Source organism: Callorhinus ursinus, unplaced genomic scaffold (assembly GCF_003265705.2).
Source record: "Callorhinus ursinus isolate GAN/ISIS: 27379988/994484 unplaced genomic scaffold, GSC_fseal_2.0 scaffold9, whole genome shotgun sequence".
In the NCBI taxonomy this organism is placed as follows: domain Eukaryota; kingdom Metazoa; phylum Chordata; class Mammalia; order Carnivora; family Otariidae; genus Callorhinus; species Callorhinus ursinus.
In genome coordinates this window covers 55,807,907-55,833,035 of record NW_027397071.1, presented here as the reverse complement: position 1 = coordinate 55,833,035, position 25,129 = coordinate 55,807,907, and the positions used below count along the sequence as shown (strand labels likewise).

Genomic DNA, 25,129 nt, shown 5'->3' with positions numbered 1-25,129 from the left:
CGGCCTCTGGAATTTGCATGAGAATTTCCAGAAGTGTCTTTCTCCATTACTCAGCTGACCCTTAAAACTACAGGAAGCTCCCAGAGCACGTTCATATTTGTGATTTACAATGTACATATGTCACAGGCCCCTCTGCAAGGACAAAGAAAGTACAGTGGAGAAATGTCCTGACCTTGCTTTACTTTTTCCTTTTCCATAGCACTGACTACCCTCTAACAGAGTATAGGATTTATGTGTGTCTACTGTTTTCTGTCTCCCCACGTTAGAAGGTAAACTCTACGAGGTAGGGATCTTCCTTTCATTCACCCACGTATGCACATCCCTAAGAATACTCCTTGGCACATAGTAGGTACTCAATGAATAGTGGCTGAATGAAGAAATGGGCAAAAACTTAAAAGCAGTCCTGGTGAAGTGACCTAACCTCCCCGAATCCTCGTCACCTCATCTGTAAAGTGTAGATAATACTCTATAACTAACAGATGGACAGCAAGAATTCAATGAGAAAAATATATGGGAAGCACTTCGCACAGTGTCTGGCAATTAGTGCTCAACAAATGGTAGCAATAAGGAACACAATTCTCAGAGCTGAATATTCATCTTCAAAGTGTATAAAACAAAAAACAAAAACCACTTCTGCATCCATCCCGAGTCAGCCACGAATGAGCAGTAAACAAAGGGCCAAGAGAGGAAGAACTGGAGATCTTCAGCTGGTGCTCAACCTGCTCTCCCACTGGGCTCATCAGAGCACCAGAAGGAGAAAGTGAGAATACCCCTTAATAATCATCCAGAACAGAGCCAGCAAAGTATGGCTCATGAACTAGACACTTATTTTGACAAATAAAGTTTTATTAGAACTCAGCCAAACTCATTTACATACCGTGTGAGGTGGTTTTCACAGTACAATGGCAAAATGAAATAGTTGCCAGAGCCCATACCGGCCCACCATCTTTACTATCTAGACCTTTAATTAAAAAAAAAAAATCTGTGGAATGACTATTCAGCTGACGAAACGGGGTCCCAGGGAGCAAGCAGATGAGCCATATCCAAGGTCAGCCTGCATATTTAGGCTCTGCAGCTTTGAGACCAGCGGCTCACACACCCCTTGAGAAGCCTGAAGTGCAGCTGATAAGCCTTCAGTCACAGGGCCAGTCTGCACGATGACAACCCGAAACACAGTTTGATTTCCCCACTGGAGAGCAAAGAACAGCCACTTTACCCTCGAAGGGGAGAGATACCACCAAGAGGAACTGGAAAGAACATGGGCTTGGCCACCGTGCCATGCAGGGGGCAGTTCCCAGCTCTGCACAAGGTCGGATATTTGGCCTTGTGCAAGTGCCCTCACTTCTCTGGGTATCAGTTTCCTCATCTGTTTAATGTGAGTAATCCTACTTCCTTAGTTGAGTCCTTAGGGGATTGAGAGAAAAGAGACCAAGCATGTCAAAGCAGCTAGCAAAGAAAATGCTACCTCTTTACTTCCTTAAAGACCAAAATTGATAAAAATGATTCATTAAGGGAAAGATACTACATTTCTGAATTTACCAGATCTGCTTGAAAACATTCACGGTCTCACTTTCCAGGGTAATAGGGACATCCTCCTCCCTCCCCATCATGAATTACACCCTGTCCAAATGATCTTCCAGAGGCAGCTTCCTGAGAGAACCAATTTCTAAAAATATGTTGGTTTTGAAATACGAATTGATTCTTTATTGTGATAAATTAAAATCCAATATCATCCAACAAGACGCTAAACATACAGAGACCCAATTTTTCCCCCTCAGATGTTCAGTCTCTTTGATATGAAAATGGAGCTGGGGCTGCTGTCAGGCATCGGGAGCCTGACCGCTGAAGCGAGGGGGCAGAGAGCGTGGACGTGGTATAGAGAGAACAGACCGTGAGAGGAGAGAAAGGCAAAATAAGGAAGCGGAGGGAGGAGGACATTTCCTATTTTCTGTTTTGTGAGCATCAGAGAGTGACTCTGGGGAGCCCCAAGGGGTGTTCAATCCTGGGCGCCTTGCATGTGATTTGCTGGGAGAGGTCAGGCATCGCTTCTCTTTAAGGTTCTAGGTTTCTTCACTTACAAATGAGTAGGTTAGTCGCTGCACAAGGCACCTTCCATCCAGGACATCCTAGGACTGGGTTAACTCTGAATCGGCTACACTGTTCTCTCCCGGACTTACTGCCTGCATGGCAAAATGAGCATCTCTGGCTCCGAGACCTGGCCCAGATGATTAGCATTTCGTTATAAGTTGACGTATTCGTTATTTTCTGCTAACTTCCTTCCTTCTCTTTTGTTCTACCCCTCCCTGACTGCCTTCCCTCCTTCCCTTAGTGTCCAACTAGCATTTCTGTCACATGCCAGGGCCTATGTGAGACCCTGCAGACAGGCACCTCATGGAGTGTGTCTTCTGATGGGAGCATGATGGTCTGCTGTGATAAAGGAGTGCAGAGGAGGCTGTAGGAGCATTATAAAAGGATTTCTTCATTCTGCTAAGAGGACATAAGAAGGTGTGTACCAAAGAAGGGACAACATAGGAAACAATATAATATTATTTAACATCTAGAGCTTTGTATATACCAGGCACTATTCTAAGTCTTAAGGGATTAAAGTAAATCCTCATTTAATCTTGCACCAACCCTAAGACATAGGTATTTTTATTATTCCCATCTTACAGATGAGTAAAAGAGGAACAAGTTCATTGAGAAAAATTGCTTTACGATCACACAACTGGTCAAGAGTAGATCCAAGATGGTCTGGATCTCGAATCCGTGTTCCTTCCACTCCATCCACTCTCTGGTGCCTTTATCAGACTGACGAGGAGTGTGGGCTGTGGATTCCGACAGAGTTGACAGGAATCCTGCATGCAGGAGGAAACTGGTAAAGCAAGTAAAGCACCTGGCTGAAGGACGCACTTCGCCCAGAGAAAGGTCTTGATAAATTTAAGTGTGTTGTACTGCTGTTGGTATTACTGTGGACATTACGAGCCCCTGAAAAATGAGGTATTTACTGTCTGAAACAGGGCGGAGGACATTCAGAGTGAAGGGGCTGCCTTGAGAACATCGCAAAAGCTGGGCACTGCGTGGTTTGCACAGCAAATGGCAAGATGTGGTTGCCCCAGCATTCTCATCCATTGATGATACTCCCAGATCTGCCACATCCAGTTGGGGAGGATGTGTACTGCACAGCTTCCAGGGGAATGAGACACACTACAGTCATCAAAAATATATATACTATTGCAATTAATTTCCCAGTAAATGGCAATGAGTCTTAAAGAAAGGGACCCGTTCCTGATTTGCACAAAGGCATCTTAAGAACTAAGTGTGGCCTTATAATCCCTGTACCTACTTCTCTGTACACTGAATAGTATCTGAGCTATAATGTGCATGGTCCAACCAGAATCCTTTGGTCTGACATTCTAGGCCTTACAGTCTGGCCCCTGCCTACCTTCTCAGTTTTCTCTTTCACTGACAGCAATTACCCACCCTTAGATCCAGAAGAATAGACGCCTGCCTTCCTTCATGACTTTCCTGCTACACAGGCTTAGGAAGCACTCCCTATAATTCCCTTTGCCTGGACACTGGTCTTCTAATACCCCCAATGTCAAGTCTTGTCCATTTTTCAAGATTTTGCCCTTTCTTCCTAAATCATTCCATATTTTTTCAGATGGAAGAAGTCATTTTTTCTTTTAAACTCTCGTGATAATTTTCATCTTTCTCTTATTATATTAATTATTCTTGTCTTGAGCTTTTAGTTATTTATGCCTGTCTTACCTCCAACACCCTAAGTTCCTCAAAGGAAAGGCTGGTTCATCTCTATCCACCAAGTAAAATGCCCCTTTCACTTAATAAGCACTTGTGGAATGAATGAATGAATGAATGAATGAACCAATGAAAATGGTGCCCTGGTCTAGACAGGGGTTCTTAATCTTTTCTGACCAAACACCTTCTTATAACAAATATTTTGTAATTCTTCCTTTATTGCCTGCAAATGATTATATAATCCACCTACACACATAAAGTTCAAGCCCACCAAAATGTCCTGATTATAACATAAAGAAATAAAAGATGATTTCGGATGAAAAATGTGAACGTCTACGTATAAACGCTTAGTCACAACTACAACTGAAGAACATAAGGACATGGCTATAGGTTTACATGTTCTTATAATGAATAAATTTGGGTTTAAGAAGTGTTCAATCCAACCTTGCAGATGCTCTTTTCCCTATATCTGACATTTTTATGGACAGGCCAAATGAGTAGAGTTATAGTGAGTATGACAGTACCATGAAACTGGTACACCAGTGCCATGTTGGTCACTCAAATATGAAGAGCATCACATGGTATGGTCTTCCAAAATGATGAACAGCTCTTGATGGGGATCCAATGAAACAAAGTACTCCTTTCTTATAGTTCAGCTGCATTTCTGGAAAACTCAGTATTATCGATACACATTGCTTATATGCAGAGTTAGGTTTTAGATTCAGTTCATTATAAATAGATTTTATCTACATGAATGTCTAGTAAGACATTTGAAAGTCGTATAGCACAGGAAACACTTTTGTTGTGTGTGACTCTCCTATACTCTGTAGAATGTCTAGCATCCTTGACCCCTAATAAATTCCTGCATTAGAACCCTCTCCCCAAAAGCTGTAACCACTTAATGCCGACATAAAGTTCCAAAACACCCAGTATAGGGAAAGAATCAATGAAGTGAAGAATCAAGCTCGGGCGCTATAAAATGTGAATTTGAATTCAATTCCTACACATAATAGCCTTGGGCAAGCCACTCATCCTTCCTGTACCTTTAGTAGACTCATCTGTAAAAGGCAGCAATAAAACCCTCCAGAACTGCTGGGTGGCCAGTGAGACAGGACACACAAGAGCATGCTGGAAACCATACCGTCCTGCTTACAGGCTAGTTCATAAGTAGTCTTGGGAAAATTCTGTGTAGTGTTTCAGTGGCTCCCAACATAACAGGGATGTCCCATAGACTCCCAGGTCCCAGCACTCTGCTCTACAGCCCCTTCCTCTTCTTCCCTATCTCCCTCCCCAGGCCCACATTCCTTCCTCTTCCTGAATTGCTCTCCCCAAGCCCCACTCAAAACATCCAGTTCAAACCGAAGGAAGAAGTCCTGTTTTTGATGAGATACAAGTAAAGTGACATCTGGTTTTCACCAAAGAGTACATTATTAAATCAGCCCTGAGATTTAAGTGCAACGACTGGCTGCCTTTACAACATCATTAGCCCTCTATGACGAGAGACAGTATTCAATTCTGGGTTGCTCTCCACCTCTCCCCTGCTATGCCCTATTAATTCTGTGTACATCTGCTGATTCTTAATCACTAAGTCAATTTACTTTTTGTGCAGTGTTACTGAGCACCTACTATGTGGGAGTCATTGTGCTAACTAGATAGACAACAGTGATGAACAAAAAGATATGGCTTTGCTCATCTGTGTGTTTATAGAAGTGCTCAATAAATAGTTTCTGCAGAAAAGAATGAATACATGTATCTCACGTATCTTTCTCTTTAAGACCTCTAAGCATTTGGAAATATTTTTTCTTCCCTGACTTGCTCATCTGGTCCTCTCTAGCTCACTCCTCCACTGCCATGTCAGCGTGCCCTTTTCTGTGAAAACTTCCCTGAATATTCTAGCCAAAGCTTGGTCTTGATCCCCTAAGTCCTGACAACTCCATTCACACCTGGATCTTAGCAACTGTCAGCTTGCTTTGTGAGTCCGGTGAAACCAGACTGTGAACAGCTCAGGGGCAAGACCACGTCTCATTCATCTTTGAATCCCCAGGAAATGGAGCATCACGTGGCACAGAAGAGGCATCCGATCTGCTCTTGCCTAACCACATACTGGTTACACAGGCAACATTCCATCCACAAGACAGTTCTAGTGGTAACTCCATTCCTTGTACCTTCCCTCAGGAAAGGTCACCAGCATGAAAATGAATAATGGTGACAATAAAACAGAGAGAATACTGAATCTGCTCTACTATATATAAAAGCACATCATTTATAAAATTTGGTATTACTATGGTCTGAATGTTTATGTCCTCCCCCTTCCAAATTCATATGTTGAAATTCTAGACCTTAAGGGGATGGTATTAGGAGGTGGGGCCTTTGGGAGTGAATTAGATCATGAGAGTGGAGCCCTTTTTGGATGGGATTAGTGTCTTGATAACAGAGGCTCTAGAAAGCAACAAAAAGGCACCAGCTATGAGGAAGTGGGTTCTCCCCCCAGACAACGAATTTGCTGGGGCCATGATATCTGACTCCTCACCTCCAGAACTGTGAAAGAGAAGTGTTTGTTATTTATAAGCCACCTCCTTTATGGTATTTTTGTTATAGCAGCCCGAACAGACTGAGGCAGGTTTGTTATTATTAGTGCTATCTTACTAGCATCACGGCTTCTGGGTCAGACTGCCTGGGGTTGAATCTCAGCTCTTGCTACTTAATTTACTGTGGGACTTAATTTGGATTTCAGTTTTCTCAACTGTAAAATGGTGATAACAATAGCACCGACTTCACAGAATTATTGTAATGCACTTCAGATGGTACATATAGTAGTACCAAATCAGAGTTGGCTAAACCAAACGAACAATCAAAATTTACATGTGATTATGGCAACAAGATATTTGAAAAGTTGATGCAGACTACTGCCCTCTGTCTTGAGAAACAGACTTGTTATCAGGGTCCTGCAATATTTATGATTTTTTTATGGCATAAAATTATAGCAATTCTATGGAATAAAACTGTAAATCAAGAGAGAAGTCAATGAGTTTCCCTGGAAAGACAGAAGATTTGAAATTGGAAGGTTTGTTCTGAGTCTACAGCCAAGTCAAAGGCACTCCCAAAATCTCAGTTTATCTGCAAAATGAAGATGACTTCACTCCTGCCTTAGTACCCACAGGTCTGATTTGAGGACTTAGTAACATTGATATGAAACCACATCTACTCTTGATTTGCTACAGCGCCTACTATTACCAACAACAATGAGTTTATATATGACATTTTCTGCATTCTCACTGATCCCTTTGACACATTATCAATACCTAGCTCTCTGAAAATACGAACAGCTTTTCAATATTGATTTATTCCCTGCAACATGCTAATAATAAAACAGAATTTACTCATGTAAGGATTGGGATCAAGAACCCTTTGAAATTCAAGACAAGGTGTAAATTGCTGCAAAGGGTCTCTTTAATTGGGATCAAAACATTTTTGACAGCTTTTGGATTTTAAAATTCTAGCTATTGTCACGTTCTGCAAATGTTTCTTTTTCTGGTTGGAACAAAAATGCAGTCAAGCTTGAGAATACTTTAGATATGATAAACAACAAAAATTTGTCATTCCAAATGACAAAACCCAGTTTTCCATTTCGTTGATATGTAGGACAAAACACTTCACTTAAACTCTTATCCGGCACAATTCAGTTGGTCCCCTGTTGGGCAACAACAAAGGTTTAGTAAACTGTTGTTGCTCATAATCTCCAATGGAGTTTGAAAAACCTCCATTTGTCTGAAGATAAATCACGTCAACAGGGATGACTTTAAGGAAGAAACAGAATTTTAAAACTAGTCTCAGGATTCAACTTCGATGTGACTTTGTTCAATACTTCATTCTCTACTTGGCTCCCTTCCACAATTTTCCCTTCATATGGTTGTTGCTTGAATACTCCTAAGTGATGGGGAACTTGCTAGCACAGAAGGTGGTCCATCTAACTGGTAGAAAATTCCTCCTCCTCATAAACTGACACTGATTCAAAGAATCTTCTATTACCCGACCTTGGTTCTATTTGTTGGGTCATACAGAATAAGTCAGCTCCTTCTGCTACTACACAACTCTTTGGAGAGATGAACACTATTAGTAGGGGGTGTCCGGCTCTCTGTTGTCTCTGCTTTGCGCTTTAAAACATTCAATCCCTTCTACTAGCTTTCCGTAGACTTGTGTTGAGACATACTAACAAGCTCAGGTTGCAGAAGCCAGATGCTACCGGGGCCTAATATGAATCAAACGTAACTGGAGTGAAATAAGCCAAACAGAAAACATCCCACTCTGCCTTCTCCCTGATCCTCCACCAGGGATCGGACATTTTTTCCACAAAGTCAAATGGTTTTGAGCTGAAACAATGATTTTACTGTTGTTCTTTTTTGTGTCCAGCTGAAGAATCAAAAATAGCATTAGAGAGTTTGGTGGTACCTTTCTTCTGGGCCAGGTCAGCCACCCTTGACTGAGGATTTAGATCTAGGCCAAGAATACAAACTCTCTCTCCTTATGAGTTAAAATTTACTGATTGGGATTTTCATGATCTGGGCACAGCTTATTTGATGGTGAGCTACCTAATGGAACAGCAATGCCCAAAAACATGGCCCCAGGACAAGATAAAGTATCTGACACTCTACCTCACTCCTTTCCCTTTGGTTATATCAGCTGTCGTGGTGGCAGGCAGACAATAGAGATAATGACGTAGTATTCGGGCATATAAATCTCTTGGTTAGGCTTGGTCCACATTACTTGGTTCCCTCCAATAAAGATGGTAAGGGGATCAATGACATCCTAACAGTTCTACAAGCCCACAGCTCCTTGCCTCTTGTGTGTACCTAGGAGCCTAGGAGGCTACACCTGTGTTGAGAAGTCTTGGTTCAACGTAATTGCTAGTCCTCCAATTGTCATAGCCCCCCTCATCAGGACACTCTTTGATTTGCCTGTGTCCTTCTTCAAGTGTGAGGTTCAAGACTGAGCACAAGTCTCCAAACAGTAGTCTACCCAAGAGAAGGAAAAACTTCCCTGGCTTCAGAAACTGTATTTTTATTAAGGCAGGGGAGACTTTCATTAGGCTCTTAATCTTGTTGCATTCAAGCTCCTTTATTCCCTGTGCTTGCGCCCTCATTCTAAACTCCCTTTTCCCAAGGCATCCCCAGGGAGGCCAACCTTTCTCGATGACAGAGAGCTCAACTGCCCTCATATTCGGGCCAACGGGAGGCCAAATCCCAGTTTTGCCTCCTACTTGCTGGTAACCTTTGCAAAGTCACTTATTCTGAGAAATAACAGGCAGCAAGCTTACGTGAGAGGACTCACAAGCCAGACCAACCTGGATTCTAATCCTGTCTCCAACCACCGCTTACTTTCAATAAATTACATCTACGTTTCTCTCCTCAGTATCTCCAGCTATAAAATGGAGAGGATACTGCCATCTACCTCACAGGGCTGTCGTGAGGATTAACAGAGTTGGTTCTTGCAAAGGGTTCACAACAATGCCTGGCACATATTATGTGCTTGATGAAGTTGTTATTTTCCCATAAGACTGCTGTGAGGGCAAAACTGAATCATGTACGTCACGTGATTAATACGCACGTAGTATACAGTAGGTACACCATGAATGGAAATTATTATCACTAGTTCTTTTTTATGGCAGTAAACCTCACGTAACTAAAATTTTACCATTCTGAGTATTTCTTGGCATACAGTTGGTTCAGGGGTGTGGCAGTGTATGGACAGCGTTGTGCAGTCCCCCCAGCCATCCATCACGAGCGCCATTTTCTTCTTCCCAAACAGTAACTCCATACTTACTAAACACTCACTCTTCATCACACACCCCCCTGCCCCTGCAGGCCCTCACCACCACCGTTCCACTTTCTGTCTCTCTGAATTTCATTTCTCTCGATAGGTCACAGAAGTGGAATCGTACAGAATTTGCCTTTTTATAACTGGCTTATTTCACTTTGTATAATGTCGTCAAGTTTCCTTTGTGTAGTAGCACGTGTCAGAACTTCCTTCCTTTTTGCTGCAGAATAATATTCCATTGGAGGCGGGCACCCAATTTTGTGTATCTGCACATCCGCTAATGGACGCTTGGGTGGCTTCCACCTTTTGGCTCCTGTGAATAAAGCTGCTGTGAATCTGGGTAGACAAATACCTGTCCTATTACTAATTATTCAGAAATACCTTTTCTTCAAAACCTATTTTTACTGTTAAATTATCATCCTACCTGTATGGGATCCTAATAGGAGTCAGAACGAAGGGAAGAAAGTACAATGCAAAATGACTAAGGTTGGGTATCTTGACTGGTTGAGTCTGGCATCTACAACACTTGAAAATTAAGTTGGGAAGTGCAAAGGAGGTGATATATGTAAAGGTGTTTTATAAGCTGTAAAACACTGAATGAATAAAAGGAAAAAAAAACACATCCATTTGACTCCTGCTCTCTGGACTAAACAGAGCCTAGAACATTTTTCTGTTTTTCCCTTATCATCAATAAACAGGACCACCAATGTCAGGACAGCCCCAGGGATGAATGCTGGAGCTAACTGCTGCTGGGGGTGCTGAGGAAAACACAAACCACTTCCTTGGTGGGTTCAACAAACACATCAGCCCTGACATTTCCTGGTCATGCAGTGACAGAATTTTTTAAGGTTGAAAACTCTATTCTTTTTGATTACAGTAATCGCAAAGTGGCACAGGGTAAACTCCGGAGAGTCTGGAGGCTTGGACCAAGTCAAAAGACTTTCATGTGTCTCCCTCTAGGATGCATGTCATTAAAGTTGCCACCACACAAAGAAATTTAACTTAAACTGTCCCATTACCCACTGCGCTTCAAAGCTCATCAATCTCCCGTTAGATTCCTAGGCCTGTGTGACACTTTTATCACAATCACACTGTTAGAAACACAGTGGCCAAGTCAGGGAAGAGCCTGCCTTTGATGGACGATCACAGTTGATCGAGTTTGTCAGTCACTTTATGTGTTTTTATGCTTGTTTGATATTCCTGCCCAGAGAGTAGAGGCTTTTAAGGGCACATCTGTCAATGGATTCAATTTCACAATGCCATGTGATTCTTTTACTTACCCCTGTCTTCTCGTCAAAGATTTTGATACCTCCAAAGGAGATGGTTAAAAAGATTTTCTGCTTGTGTTCTCCTTTGGAACGCGCACCAGCAACAACGCCCTGTTGGAAGGAAGGACATGGTTTTTACTCGAGTGTTTTCTTTCTTTCTTTTTTTTTTTTTTAAAGATTCCATTCATTTACTTGACAGAGAGAGACACAGTGAGAGAGGGAACAGAAGCAGGGGGAGTAGGAGAGGGAGAAGCAGGCTTCCCCGCAGAGCAGGGAGCCCGATGTGAGGCTTGATCCCAGGACCCTGGGATCACAACCTTAGCCGAAGGCAGACGCTTAACGACTGAGCCACCCAGACACCCCTCGAGTGTTTTCATTTGAAGATTCCTTCCAGTCCCAAAGGCATGTCAGATACCATCCACCAATGCCACCAATCATCCACACTGCTCTCTCTTTGCCCCTTCCATGCTTCCCTGCCTGACATGCTTGCCTCTTCTTGATATTCTAGGGTAATGGTTACCCTACCATTATATCTAACACTGTATAAATAGATACCTGAACACTGATTCACACGACCACCCAAGATTTATAGAATGCCTCCTTTGTGCCTAGATATCTGGTTCAGAATTCAAGACCCCAAGATAAACGTGATATGATCCTTTTATTAATAATATGTTGCTGGGCTTCATACTGTATATGGTTTCAATCTATTAAATAAAGAGGAGTCACAGAATATATTCCTAAATCTTTACTTCTGGAAAAAGTTTTCATGGGAATTGATTTTAGAGAGTAGAAAGAAAATAAAAACCATTGCCAGACTGCATGTCTCCCTTTGGTCTGGAAAAACATGATCATCAGAGTTCCATGCTTATAGTTTGCAGTTTTTTAAAAAGATTTTATTTATTTGAAAGAGAGAGACAGAGCATGAGAGGGGAGAGGGTCAGAGGGAGAAGCAGACTCCCTGCTGAGCAAGGAGCCCGATGTGGGACTCGATCCCAGGACCTTGGGATCACGACCTGAGCTGAAGGCAGATGCTCAACTGACTGAGCCACCAAGGCGCCCCACGGTTTGCAGTTTTTAACCACCCTCGTTTTCTATTTTCCTTTACCCTTTTCGGCAGGAAGGTACCTACCAAATGCATTCCATTTATTTATCAGTGCCTCTGTTTCCCCACTTTTCCAAACTTTTTATAAACCAAAGCTACGTATATGAGCCAGTTAGCAGGTAAAACATCACAAAAGGCATGGGTGTCGCCCTGCTCACTGCTCTATCCTCAGTGCCCAGGACAGTCCCTAGAAGAGGCACTCTGTCATTCTTGTGAGATGAATGTTTTATCCAGAACTCTCCCAAAGTTGATATGATGCAAGTTAAGAACGAAGACACTTGCTTTTTAAACTAGCTTCTGTGGTGGCCAGTGACAGGTAAGCATGGGCTTCATATGAGGGTACCACTTAGAGGGTGAGGACATTCCAAGGGATTTATACTCGGGGTGGGGGAGTGTTCCTATCTCTGCATTACGTGTTTTGGAGCTTCTAGCCCCTTCGTTGCTATCAGCCTGCCCTGAGTACAAGATCAAGCCCAACTATCAGCAGTTATAGTTCTGGGCTTCTAGGAGTAGAAAAGTCAAAAATAATCATGACATCATGTTTCTGGGAGATAAAAGTCATCTGTGCATCTGTCAGAAGAGCATGTTCACAACCTCGGTGTCAGAGAACCAGCAGTGTTAGGAACAGGGATGTCCAGAAGGCACAGAGATGAGGCATCCCCTAGAGGCTGTTTGGTTATCATCACTTTGGGTACCGGAAATGTTCTGTGCAATCCGGGCGGCTGGCTTATGCTCCTGGCTCTCTCTGATCTTGGGCAAATGACTTAATTCTCACTGTCACTTCCTCAAGTGTAAACACTATCCTTGCATGGGGGAGAGAATTAAATGAAAATTTAGGTCAAGTACCTAGTACGGTGCCTGGAACACTACAGGGATATCATGAAAACTAACTTCTTCTGGTAAATGAATAACTGTCCCTGAAAGTCTGTGCTCTGGTTCCTGTTTGGGGACCTACCAGTAGGAAATTCACTCCCTCCTGAGTCACCCATTCATTCTTGAGCACCACTTACACCCTCTTGTAGACATACAGAATGTCAGAGCTAAAGAAAATCTTGCTAATTTCCAGCTGACAGATGAGGAAAATGAGGTCTGGGAGGTGGGGGTGGGCAGTACTGAGGTGGTCCAGGGTGCTGGTGGCGAGCTGAGCCTACAACTCAGCTCTCCAGACTCCTGGTGCAGGGAGCACTTAATCCTTTACATGGTGGCTTCTTTCTAGCAAGTCAAAACCTCTCTGGGTAACCCTCCCCAGTGTTGCTCTTTGAGGGGCTGCCACTCAGTGACCAGAGATCCCTCCTGCAATGCCTGTCCTCCAAATAGTTAAAGAGAGGGACTCACGCCCCAAAGTTAAGTCCTCTGTCCCTGTAAGTGCCCTGCTTAGTGGGAGGTTTCTAGAGTCCCCACTGTGCTTTCCCCACTTGCTTTCCCGTGAATTCACTGAGGGGTGATTCTAAGAAACACGGGGAGAATGGCCAAAGTATGTTTTTGCGGCCCCCGGGGGTAATTCTTATTTCCAATGCCATCCTGTGGGGGACACTGTCTCCAAACCCCTCCCCCTTTGCACCTCACTCTTTCTCCTTTCTTCCCTTTTCCTCACTGGTCCTTACTGCCATCTGACCTGTGTATTTGTTCATCTGGCAACTGTCTGCCTTATGCCCAATAGAACCAAAGCTCATTTGTGCCCGCAACTCTGTTTTATCCATTCTGTGTGCCCAGCATCAAGCAGGCACTTGAAAGGGGAAGGGACTTTCCCTCCTTCTGGGAGTGGGCCCGCCAGACTCTGAACCCTGGGAAACTTCACTTTGAATGCTGGGTTCTTGGCTGGATTTGGAATAAAATACCTGATGCCTGGTACCTCTGCAGTTGAACCTCCAACGTCAGATCTCCAGACATAACACAAAAAGAGAACGAGAAGTGGCTCCATCGTAAACGGAAAGACTGGAGGGACTGTATCAAAGGGGCAGGGAGCGCTTCTTTCCTGTTTAACTCCTCTTAGGAGAGAACATCACAGTCTTGGTGGGGAGAGGGCGGCACCTTCGATCAAGGAGAGAGACTTCAACGTCTCCATCCCCAAAACAGTCCTCCTCGTCTAGTCCTTAGCTCTCTGAATCACTGCCCCCTCTCACAGCAGAATGCAGCCGTACACAAAACAGGATGGAAAGAACAGAAAGAGCACACGCACGTGTTCCAGGCGTGTTCCTGCCTGGGGTTGCTGCTTGTGGCTTCCCATGACAAGTGAAAGAGGGAGGGACTCTCCGAGCAGGGCTGTCTTTGGGGAAGTAAAACTCCATTTGATCAAGCAGGTTTCTCCTGTGAGAGAGGACCCTGAGTCAAGCTCTGAAAAACGGCGCTAAGGCCAAGCAAGTTTGCCAGTAGACACCACGCCTCACGGTCTCATCTCCCCACAAGATTATTCACTGCCGGGACGGAGAACCAGCAGAGGTCCGGGAGACAGCTTGGACTAGGGGCGCCAGAAGATGTGGAGGTAGGTGCCCTTTGGGGCTCAGCACCTCACATCAGCCACCTGACCAAGTCAGTCACGGTTGGAAATCTGGAAAGTACAGTCAAGCATTTTCTTGGGGACCGACCCTTACGTGCTATAGGTTCTCTTCCCTATCATATAACTTAGCCCAGGCCATAGTCCTGGAAAGTGAAAATCATCTCCCTTAACTTACATGTAAGGAAACATAAGGCCGGGGGCTGAAGTGACCTCCTGAAACCTCAAGGAACTAATAAGACAGAGAGAAAATTCAAACAGCCATCTTTCAGATCCCCATGTTGGGCTTCCTTCTATTACAACCTTCCTTAAGAGCTTTTTTTTTTTTTTTTTTTTTTGGGAAAACAAAAAGACTACACGATATCCTACAGATATGTCAAAATTGTTCTGCAAACAGCCAGGTGGAACCATGAGCCCCCAGACTCCACAGTGAAGGGAAACTTTAATGAAAATAATCATATTTCGGGTGCCTGGGTGGCTCAGTCGGTTAAGCGACTGCCTTCGGCTCAGGTCATGATCCTGGAGTCCCGGGATCGAGTCCCGCATCGGGCCCCCTGCTCGGTAGGGAGCCTGGTTCTCCCTCTGACCCTTCCCCTTCTCACACTCGCTCTCTCTCTCTCTCTCAGATAAATAAATAAAATCTTTAAAAAAATAATAATAATCATATTTCTTACCAGATATTGAAAACAGTTATGCACATACAGCACTTAGCACAGTGTGTTGCATGTCGGGAGAGCTTGGTGAATGACAGTCATCATTATTACTCGTACTAACATTCATACCATGAAGCAATGCCATGTGCCAGGCACTTGTGAAATGACAGACACAGGCATCCCTCAGGGAGTCACACATAGGTGGTATCTCCATGAAGGAAGTGATACTCAAAGGGTCAGACTGGCTGCCCTGTCCAGCTCAGAGGTCCCTTGAGGATGAGATAAGGGGAAGTACAGGAAAGGGCTCTGAGAAACCCCACCCTGCATGGTGCATGGCCGTGATCTCAGTGGATCCTGTAAAGCAGGTAGGAAAACACAAAAGGCTTCAGACATGAATGGCTGAAAACCTACAATGCTATTCTAGAATGTTCCATGATTTAAAAAAAACAAGCTGGTCTCCAATCTCAGTCATCCTAGTTATTAGCTATACAAGCTTTGGAACAAAACTCACCCCAAATCTCACTTTTCCCAGTTAAAAAAAAAAGAATTTAAATATTCTCCTCTACTCTGCTTTGTGCCTAGAGCCTGGTCCCTGTGGAGTGCATTCCCTGGTCCTCTGGGCAAGAGAGGCAGGAGATCAGAGGGTGGATGGAGAGAGAAGTCAGGGTATTCCATCTGCATTCTTTCCTTCTTTGTGCTACATCTCTGGCAGGGTCTCTATTTTTGCTTGGTGAGGGAGGGGACTTCCTCCTCAATCCTGCTCTCCATGGGCTTCAGTAAATATATTTCCTCCTAGGGTGGTTGCTGCTTTCTATTGTTGTAGGTTCCTGGGAGCTTCACCATTCCTTGCTCCCTTACTTAACCTCACCTATCCTTTCTAAGTGGCTCTTTCATTAAAGTGTCCTCATTTGACCTAGCCAGGGTGGGCTCTGCTTCTTAGAGGACCCCAGCTGACATATTTAGAGCTCTGTAATTAGCCCTCCAGGCACTGTCTCTGAGAGATCTCATCCCCTCCTAGAGTTTCAACCAGCACATTTTGCCCAACGTCTCTACAAGCTGACTACTTTCTAAGTCAATGATGTGTGGGTAACTTACCGGTAAGGGCTTAAAATCTCATTGGGGAGCCAAGATAAATTAAATGCAGATACAAAAAAGAATATAAGTAAGGACTAAACTGTGTCTTATCAAACACTGGGCATCCAGAGATCGGGCTTACAACAGGTTAAATGAAGGTTCTGGGGCAAATCCTTTAACTTCTATGAACCTCAGATTTCTTATTTATAAAACAGAGAGGCTAATATCTATCTCACAAGATCAAAAGAGGTGATATATGGGAAAATGCTTATGTTGACTCTAAATTAAAACATGATGATAATGGTGTTTTGCTGGAGGACAGGTGACAGCCCGCTCATACTCGGAATATGAAATCTCCTCTCAAATCTCTATAACCCAAATGAAAACTCTCTCAAACAGGAAAAGGTACCAGCCTCAAAGAGCCTTGCAAAGGAAAGCAGATTTCCTTTTTATTTCTCATATGGCCTAACGTGAACAAGTGGGCCCTTTTGCAAGGCTAACAGGCATTTTGTACTTCTCTGCCTCTTTCTTTCCTGGGCAGGTGGCCAAATGGAGAATCGATCATTTATGTTTCTGTTTCCTAAAGAAAAACCACTGGGAGCTGAAATGTCAACATTCTTCTCAGCAACTTGCAAATAATGAAACACAATTGTCTGGGAACCAAGAACCCCTCAATGAGCTCAGTGCATGTGACAGGAGTGTGTTACAGCAGGACAAATTCTCGGGGCTTTGAGGACCTCACAGTTCTGAGGGATGACAGATGGGGCACCTCACTGCAGGTAACACATGCACACACACAAGGTCAGCAGTCATCACCAGGCCTGGTCCAGCTAGCTTGAGTCAACATGAATGTGGACAGAGAACCTTCAGGGTGCAGAGGCAGACTCCTGCTCCAAGCCACTTAGACCTCAGTGCTTCCATGAAGGCAGCGGGCTGACAAGGTGCTCTGGGACACGTGCCTGGTGAATGGCTATCTACCAGGATGCTGGGAGAAGAAGCACCAGCTCCTTAGCAGACTTACTTATGGCTCTGGGTGAGAACCAGGCTGTTGGGAGATTTTTCCTGATGTCCTTTAATTAACATTTGTCAGGAGCAAATCTTCATTTGCCTGCCTCATACTCAGCAAGGAGGGACTTCAGCAAAATGAAGATCTTGGCCTTCATCCCTATCGCTGACTAGGGTCTCCTTGGGAAAGAAGGCATGGCTCTATCTGATGGGAGTCTGGAGGGAGGCTGAGGACTCCAGGCTCAGTCTCTTTTGGGTTCTCTCTGGTCTGATCTCAGTAATGAATCACAGGTCCTACTCTGGGGCCGGACGGGGGCTGGTGGGGATAGGAAGGGATGCAGTTACCCAACTGCTCCACAAACTAAGTGGAACAGCCTGTCTCTTTTGAGGATGCCCACTGTGGCCATGTATCCACGTCACCTCCTGCATTCCAGCATTTATCAGTCATAAGGCTGGAATTTAGAATTCCTCCTGTCAGACTTTGTTATCTACTTACCTATCAGATTTGGGCTTAGCAGAAGAAGAGAGCTCATTACTGGATTGCCCTGAAATCTCATAACATTGCTTAATTATAGAAAGAAAAGAAAGAAAAGAAAGAAAGAAAGAAAAAAAGAAAGAGAAAGAAAGAAAGAAAGAAAGAAAGGAAAGAAAAGCAAGAAAATCAAGAAAGCAAGAAAGCAAAGAAAGTAAGAAAGCAAGAAAGAAAGAAAAAAAGAAAAGAAAAGAAAAGAAAGAAAACATTAACCTTTCCCAAGGTGATAATCTGTCAAATCATGATTTCACCTTTTTCTAGTATACTTCATAATAGATACATAACTATTAAAATAAAGTTTGCTTATGTAACAGCTAAAAAATAATGGGTACACAGTTTAGAAAATTAAGATTTTTGGGTGCCTGGGTGGCTCAGCTGGTGAAGCAGCCAACTCTTGGTTTTGGCTCAGGTCATGATCTCGCAGTCACGGGATCGAGCTCTGTGGTTGGGCTCTGTGATAAGCACAGAATCTGCTTCAGATTCTCCTCCCTCTCCCCTCCAGCTCATGCTTGCTCTCTCTCTCTCAAATAAATAAATAAAATCTTTTCAAAAAATTAAAAGAAAGAAAATTAAGATTTTTTTAAAATGATTCCTACAGCCATACTACAAGGAGACTTAGCATCTGATATTCATGTTAAACTGCTGAGAAAATTTGTATAGTATAAATAAAAATAATAGCTCTGATTTATTAAGCAAATAGGAAAGAAAAGGCAACTAGAGGATGTTTTATAGATACTGTCCCAGTCTGTACTTGGAGGAACTTGGCCAGCCTTGCATATATACACATATATTTTTTTTTTTCTTTTCTTCCTCCTTTCTTACATTAAAAAAAATTACACTGACCAACTTGTGTCCTGAGGGACTACTGGAAGATATGAAAAAAATTCTCATAATATTGTGTTAGATGAGGAAAAAAACCAGGATATAAGACTGTATAATAGTAATTCCAATTGTATTACATATGTTTATAATTCATATAATATACATACAGATATGAAGACAGATTAAGTTACACACAAAAATGTAGACACTGATTTTCTTTGGGTGGTGGGATTATGGATGACTTCAATTTTTCTCCTTATATTTTTCTGTATTTTCAAAATATTCTACAATGAACATTTTGTGAATTCTATAATTGGGAATATAATTAAATTATATGTGTTCAATGCTTTAGGTATTTTGTAGACTTCTTGCTAACTCATTTGTTTTTTCAATGTTTTAAATTGCTTTTTAAAAGATGGAAACATAGACTATATGAAGACCAGAATGCGGGAGCAAACAATGCTCTTTTTCATGTTTTAAAGGCCATTTAATAACATAATTTTATTGTGTATATTAATTTTTTCCCAATTTCTTTCTTAGATTTCTCAATAAAAAGGTCTTCTTTAAAGCATTTACTATCAGAAACTTCTCTGTGAGATCTGTACTTCTGAAACAAATAACGCAACATATTTTAAGAAAAAAGGAAAAGAAGAAGATAACAGGAGAGGAAGAAAAGGGGAGTATGTCAGAGGGGTAGACGAACCATGAGAGATGATGGACTCTGAAAAACAAACTGAGGGTTCTAGAGGGTAGGGGGGTGGGGGGATGGGTTAGCCTGGTGATGGGTATTGAGGAGGGCACGTTTTGCATGGTGCACTGGGTGTTATGAACAAACAATGAATCATGGAACACTGCATCAAAAACTAATGATGTAATATATGGTGATTAACATAACAATAAAAAAATTAAAAAAAAAAAAAAAAAAAAGAAACTTCTCTGTGATATCTCCAAATCCCACAATCTCATTACATATTACTTTAAAAAATATTTTTCTTTTACAAGTGTTTGAAAACATTAATAGGAATGATAAGAATGAATAAAATTAGCTTTTATCTTAACATAGCATCTTTTACCATATTTACCATATGGTAAAATATTTAAAATGTATTAAAAAATAACAAAGGGGCAAAGATTCATAAAATCTGAGGGACTATAAAATTTGACAATTTTACTTTTCTTTTTGCAGGCATTGTGCAAAGAAGATAACATTGAATAAAAGGTGATATGCTCAGAAGTTATAAAACTGGGCCCCAGCAAAATATCTCCACATAGTAGGCGCTCAATAAACATTTTCATAACGATTGAAATCTCTTCCCAATGAATACATTCAGTGATTCATCAGTGAACCAAATAATTTACTACTAAATGAATAAGTAAAAAGTTTTATCATAATGATCATAATCACTCCCTTCCCTCAGTCCTATAAAATCTGTGATATTGAAAGTAAAGTGTTTGCACAGCACCTTGAGTTTCATCATGGAATCTTGACATAACTTGTCTCCCCGAGCTGCAGAAACCTCATCAATCCCGATCAACTTGGCCTTGTACCGGACCCCTTCACCTTTAAACCTCTTTATCAAAGTGGCTTCACTGCGATCCTGGCCTAAAAACAGAGAAAATCAGGATTCAGGCATGTACGCATTCAGGTCCCACTGTCTTTAAATACCCATAGTATCGAGATTTGTTCTCTGGTTTCATTTATGTTCTAAGAAAGTCAAATCACTGGACCGAGTAGAAAAGAATGCTAGTTCTCCTGGATGCAAATTTTGACTCCATCCTTTTAAACCCAGAGGCAAGTTATTTTTCTCTGAGCCTCTGTGTTCTCAGGCAAAAGGAAAAAAAAAAGAGTTAAAAGTAACCAACCCAGGGGGGCATTAAGATAACTAAATCAGACAACATGTGTAAGGAGCCCAATACAGAGTTTAATACACACCAGGTATTCCACAAATAATAATCACCTACTAAGAGTTCATGTCTGACATTCTTGTTAGAATAGTATTAGCACTGAGCTTCTTTGGCATTTCCAGCATTTAATATGAGTTTGGCCAGGGTCCAAGGCCTTCTTACACCCAATTCCATAGGCTGTTTTATGGTGGGACTCCAGAGTAATTGCTTTGCATCAAGTAATGACCCAGGGACAATTATCAAAAAAATGGTTTTACAATATCTCTTCTGCTAGCTCACGTGTGTATAGAAATAGGCGACTTGGTATGGTGGGCCCATATCCAGCAACAGCCTTTCTCAATAATTATTAACATAATATTTTGCTAGGACATGTCAACCAGACGTTCAAATACATCCACATAAAATAAGGACAGTAAAGTTTCTGTGAACTGAGTGTTTCATGGGAGATGTTTTATAAACTTGATCCCCACTCTTCGTAAAAACTCAACCATATCTATTTTCTAGATAATGAGATGAAGGTCACAGAATTCAAGGAGCTTGTCCCAAGTTCACCCAGTCAGAAAAAAAGATGAATGCACAGGAATTAAAATTTCTAGTATCATCAAATTTTCATAAAGTTTGCACACGTGGTTCTTAAGACCTAGAGCACCCTAGTCTTCTGATACTCATGTCCAGGAACATCATGAACTTGAACTTACAATACCTCCTCCATCAAGCCTGCCGTCATGGGGCAGAACCTTTGAGCTGAGTGCATGAGAGAGAACTCAGCCTACTTCCTTTTATCTATATGACATGCAAACTAAGGCCTTTCCATAATGTGAATTGAGAATTATTTGAGCTGAAAACAGAGGGAAAACAACAGCAATAGTTAACCACAGCATAGTGCTTTTCTACTGAAAAAAACTTGCGGTTCATTTATTTATTCCATCGTCCCTCACTGAGGGTGGGTCTCCTCTGTGCCAGATGCTGTAACTCACTGCAACAGACGTATAAGACAAAGTCTGTGCTCCTACAAGCTCAAGATTCGGGTGACTGAAAATAAAAATGCGCAAGGCACTATGTTAGTTGTGTAAGAAGGTAGCAGCTCTAGTTGGACATCCTCATTTCAAATCATGCCTTTCTCACTTGAAAACCCAACTAAACTGTCTGTGGAGCCTCGGTCTGCTCATTGGATAAAATATCTACATTCAGATTTATTGTGAATAGTAACTTCTAGAGGAGAGTATGTGCGAAGCACGGATTCACATGCTAAGTTCTCAGAAAATGGTAGCTGTCGACACTATTACCAGCCCAGTGAAAGAAGCACGTAGAAGATACAGTGCTGAGGCAAGGAGGGCCCAAAGAAATGTCTGCAGAGCCATACCCCCAATTTCCAGCTGGTGCTTTTCCCCACTGTACCGTTGCTGACTCCTGGTATATGCAAGCCTTTGAATTATGTTCCACAAAGCAGATAGAACACAGGGATGATTAGTCAGAACCTATAATCAATGTAAAAATTCAGCCTCAGGATTCTGTGAGGGCAGTGTCGGAGACTAAAGCTAAGAACAAAGAAGACACTTGCCATGATACACCCTGTACAGACATCTATCTCAACAACACAGCTGTGGACCTACATGTCACCTCTCTCTGCATTATCATGCAGTGTTGGGCAGGAGAGGCCTATAGTTTGCTCCGGTTCTTGGGAAGGTTATGTTACTCTGTCCCTAATACCATCTCTGCCTCTTCAACACATGACACTATTTCAGTCACTAATCAAATCCCTTTCACTGTGTGGGACTTCTCCAAACTTTACGTATGGGTAGCATTTATCAGGTTCTGTTCAAAGCACATTGTATACACCAACTTGTTCAGCCCCAGAAATAACCCTAGACATAGGTATTGTCATTCAGGCTTTTATAAATGAGGATCTAAATTGAACATCTGAGAGGCCAAGTAACTTGTCCAAAGTTACTGAGTGCGACCTGAACCCAGATCTGTCTGATGCCAAAGCCCAGGTTTCTGGTTTCGCTTGCGCTCTTAACCACCAGGATTAATTGCTTCTCATTCTACCTGACTTCCCCATCTTTATATTGTATCAAAACTCACCTGGCCCAAATCTGTTGATACCTAATACATTGGCAGCATTAAAACTCCACTGGAGAGACAGCTTGAAAATGGGAACAACTTCCAGCCTCCGCATCATGTCCCAGAAAACATCCACGAGTCAGATACAAAGACAGTCTTAAGAAACATTTGTCAAGGCGTAGAGCTCTACCAAGGAGGATGCTTCATAAGGAGGCAGAGCCAGATCAGGTGAACGAGGGCAGAGATTAATAAGAAAATATTAGGCCATTTAGAGGAAAGGAAGGAGCCCAATTTAGATTAGGACCCAGGGCCAAGCTAATTTGTATGAAGGGCACTTATGCAGTAGATAATCCAGTTTCTCATTAAATGCTCTACCATTAAAAGGGTAATTTTTCATGAGCACATCTTGAGCAAGGACTCAGTTATATTAGTTAAGAAATAAATAACAGATATCAGAGCCATAAGGCTATTCCATCAGAGACCCACACAATGTGAGGGTATTAGGGTAAGGGTCAGTCTTCATGTGTCCCAAGTCATCATGAATCCCCAGCCTGTTTTGCTGAAAGCACCACTGACCCTATGCTTCAGGATGGACAAAAGAAAGGACACGTGTTTCAGGAAAATCATCAACATTGTCACTATCAATTACTGAACATTCACTCTACCAGTCGCTGTGCCAAGATTCTACATGCAATCTCTCATGTGATCCTCACACCTGCTCTTTAAGTTAGACTCTGTCACTTGTGCTATTTTATGGAAGATAACCAACAGCAGAGCCAGAATTTTTTAAATAACAGCTTTATTGGGATATAATCCCCATACCATTCAATTCCCTCTTGTAAGGAATGTAATTCAGTGGTTTTAGTACATTCACAGAATCGTACTACCATCATTGCTAGCTAATTGCATAACATTTTCATCACCCCCCCAAAGCAGCCCTGCACCCATTAGCAGTTACTCCCCATCTCCCCCAAACCAACCTAGGCAACCACTAGTCCATTTGCTGTCTCTATGGATTTGCCTATTCTGGAGGCAAACTGCATTTCATATACATGGTATCACACAACGTGTGGTCCTTTGTAACTGGCTTCTTTCACCTCTCATCACATTTTCAAGGTTACTACATGTTATAGCATGGGCCAGTATTTCATATTCCTTTGTTTCTGGCTGAATAATATTCCACTGTATCGAAGCACCACATCAGTTGATGGACACTTTGGCTGTTTCTATTTGGGGGCTACCAAGCATAATGCTGCTATGCCATTTGTGTATCAGTTATCAATTCTTAGTATCATACCATTTCTCCCCGAGTACCACTTCTCTCCTGGGTATAATACTGGGTTATATGGTAACTCTATCTTTAAATTTTTGAGAAACTATCACAAAGTGTTTTTCCAAAGTGGCTGTACCGGTTTATAATCCCACCTGCAAAGTACAAGGGTTTCAGTTTCTCTATCAGATATTCTTACCAATACTTCTGTTTGTCTGTTTTGCTTTTGCCATCCTTATGGGTGTTTAGTGACATCAGAGTTTTGTTTTACATGCTCCTCAGGACTAGTGATGGTGAGCATCTTTTCTTGTGCTCATTATCCTTTTGCATATCTTCTTTGGAGAAACTCCATTCAAATCTGACATAGTTGAGGCACCTGGTTGGCTCAGTTGGAAGAGCATACAACACTTGATCTCGGGGTTGTGAGCTCGAGCCCCACATTGGGTGTAGAGATTACTTAAAAAATAATAAAATCTTAGAAAAATAATAAAAAGAAGAAAATCTGACATAGTCAAATCTGACAGCAGATTGAACCCAGGTGTTATGAAAAATTTCATGCTTTTAACCAATAGGCTCTTTGGCATTGGTTGACCTTACTCCATACTCTGTTATGGTACTTGCCACTTTTTACTTTGTATAGTAGCTATTTGAGAAGATGTCTCAGGAAGCCTACAGTAAACTGGCAGCTATCTTACTCCTAAGACAAGTACCTTATAAACACACACACTGTGCCTGATCTTCTCAGACCTTATTCCCCTTACTACTCCAGGGTTACTGGGAATAGGCATTGTCATCATTCTATGAATGAAGAAACCAAACCAGAGAGGTAACTAAAATTACTGCAAGCTGAGCTGGGAACAGAATCTCATCTTGTCCCATGCCAAGATCTGAGATCTTCCCCTGGGAGGCAACAGGGTGTAATGGCCCCAAACAAGAGCTCTGGATTCCAAGGACCGGCATTCTGGCCCCAGCTCTCCCACCCACTCCCCTCATTGTGTTGTGTTGGGTAAGTTCCCTTCCATGTCTGCCACAGTGTCTTTCTTCTGTGAAGAGTAGCTAATAACCATTGCTCCCACACTGGGTTATTGTATAGGTCAAAGCAGTGACCCATAGACAGCAACATAAGACAGTGACTGGCAGTCGGGGCTCAACCAGAGTTGACCACTGTTATCTGGGTGATCATACTTCCAGCTTGTCTGGGACAATCCCTGTTTACACCTTCTGTCCTGACACTACTACTACTACTATCATCCTACTGCTCTCAAAATTATCGCAGTTTGGATAATCAATGGTGTGGCCACCCTAGTTATATCATCATCGTTGATGCACTGCCCTGCCCCAGGGTGTTCTCTGTGCTAGGCAATGTG

At 42.4% G+C, this 25,129-nt stretch overlaps 1 protein-coding gene across 11 annotated transcripts in view; it reads right to left on the bottom strand.

Moving 5' to 3' along the window:
• Positions 1–25,129, bottom strand: part of DAB1 (DAB adaptor protein 1) — a 1,161,086-nt gene that overhangs the window by 139,406 nt on the left and 996,551 nt on the right. For all 11 annotated transcript variants that reach the window (XM_073896666.1, XM_073896672.1, XM_073896674.1 and 8 more), the window contains 2 exons: positions 19,987–20,126; positions 10,851–10,949 (listed from right to left, as the gene is read on the bottom strand). In XM_073896666.1, coding sequence (XP_073752767.1) covers positions 10,851–10,949; positions 19,987–20,126 — 239 coding nt within the window. The remainder of the gene's footprint in view (positions 1–10,850; positions 10,950–19,986; positions 20,127–25,129) is intronic.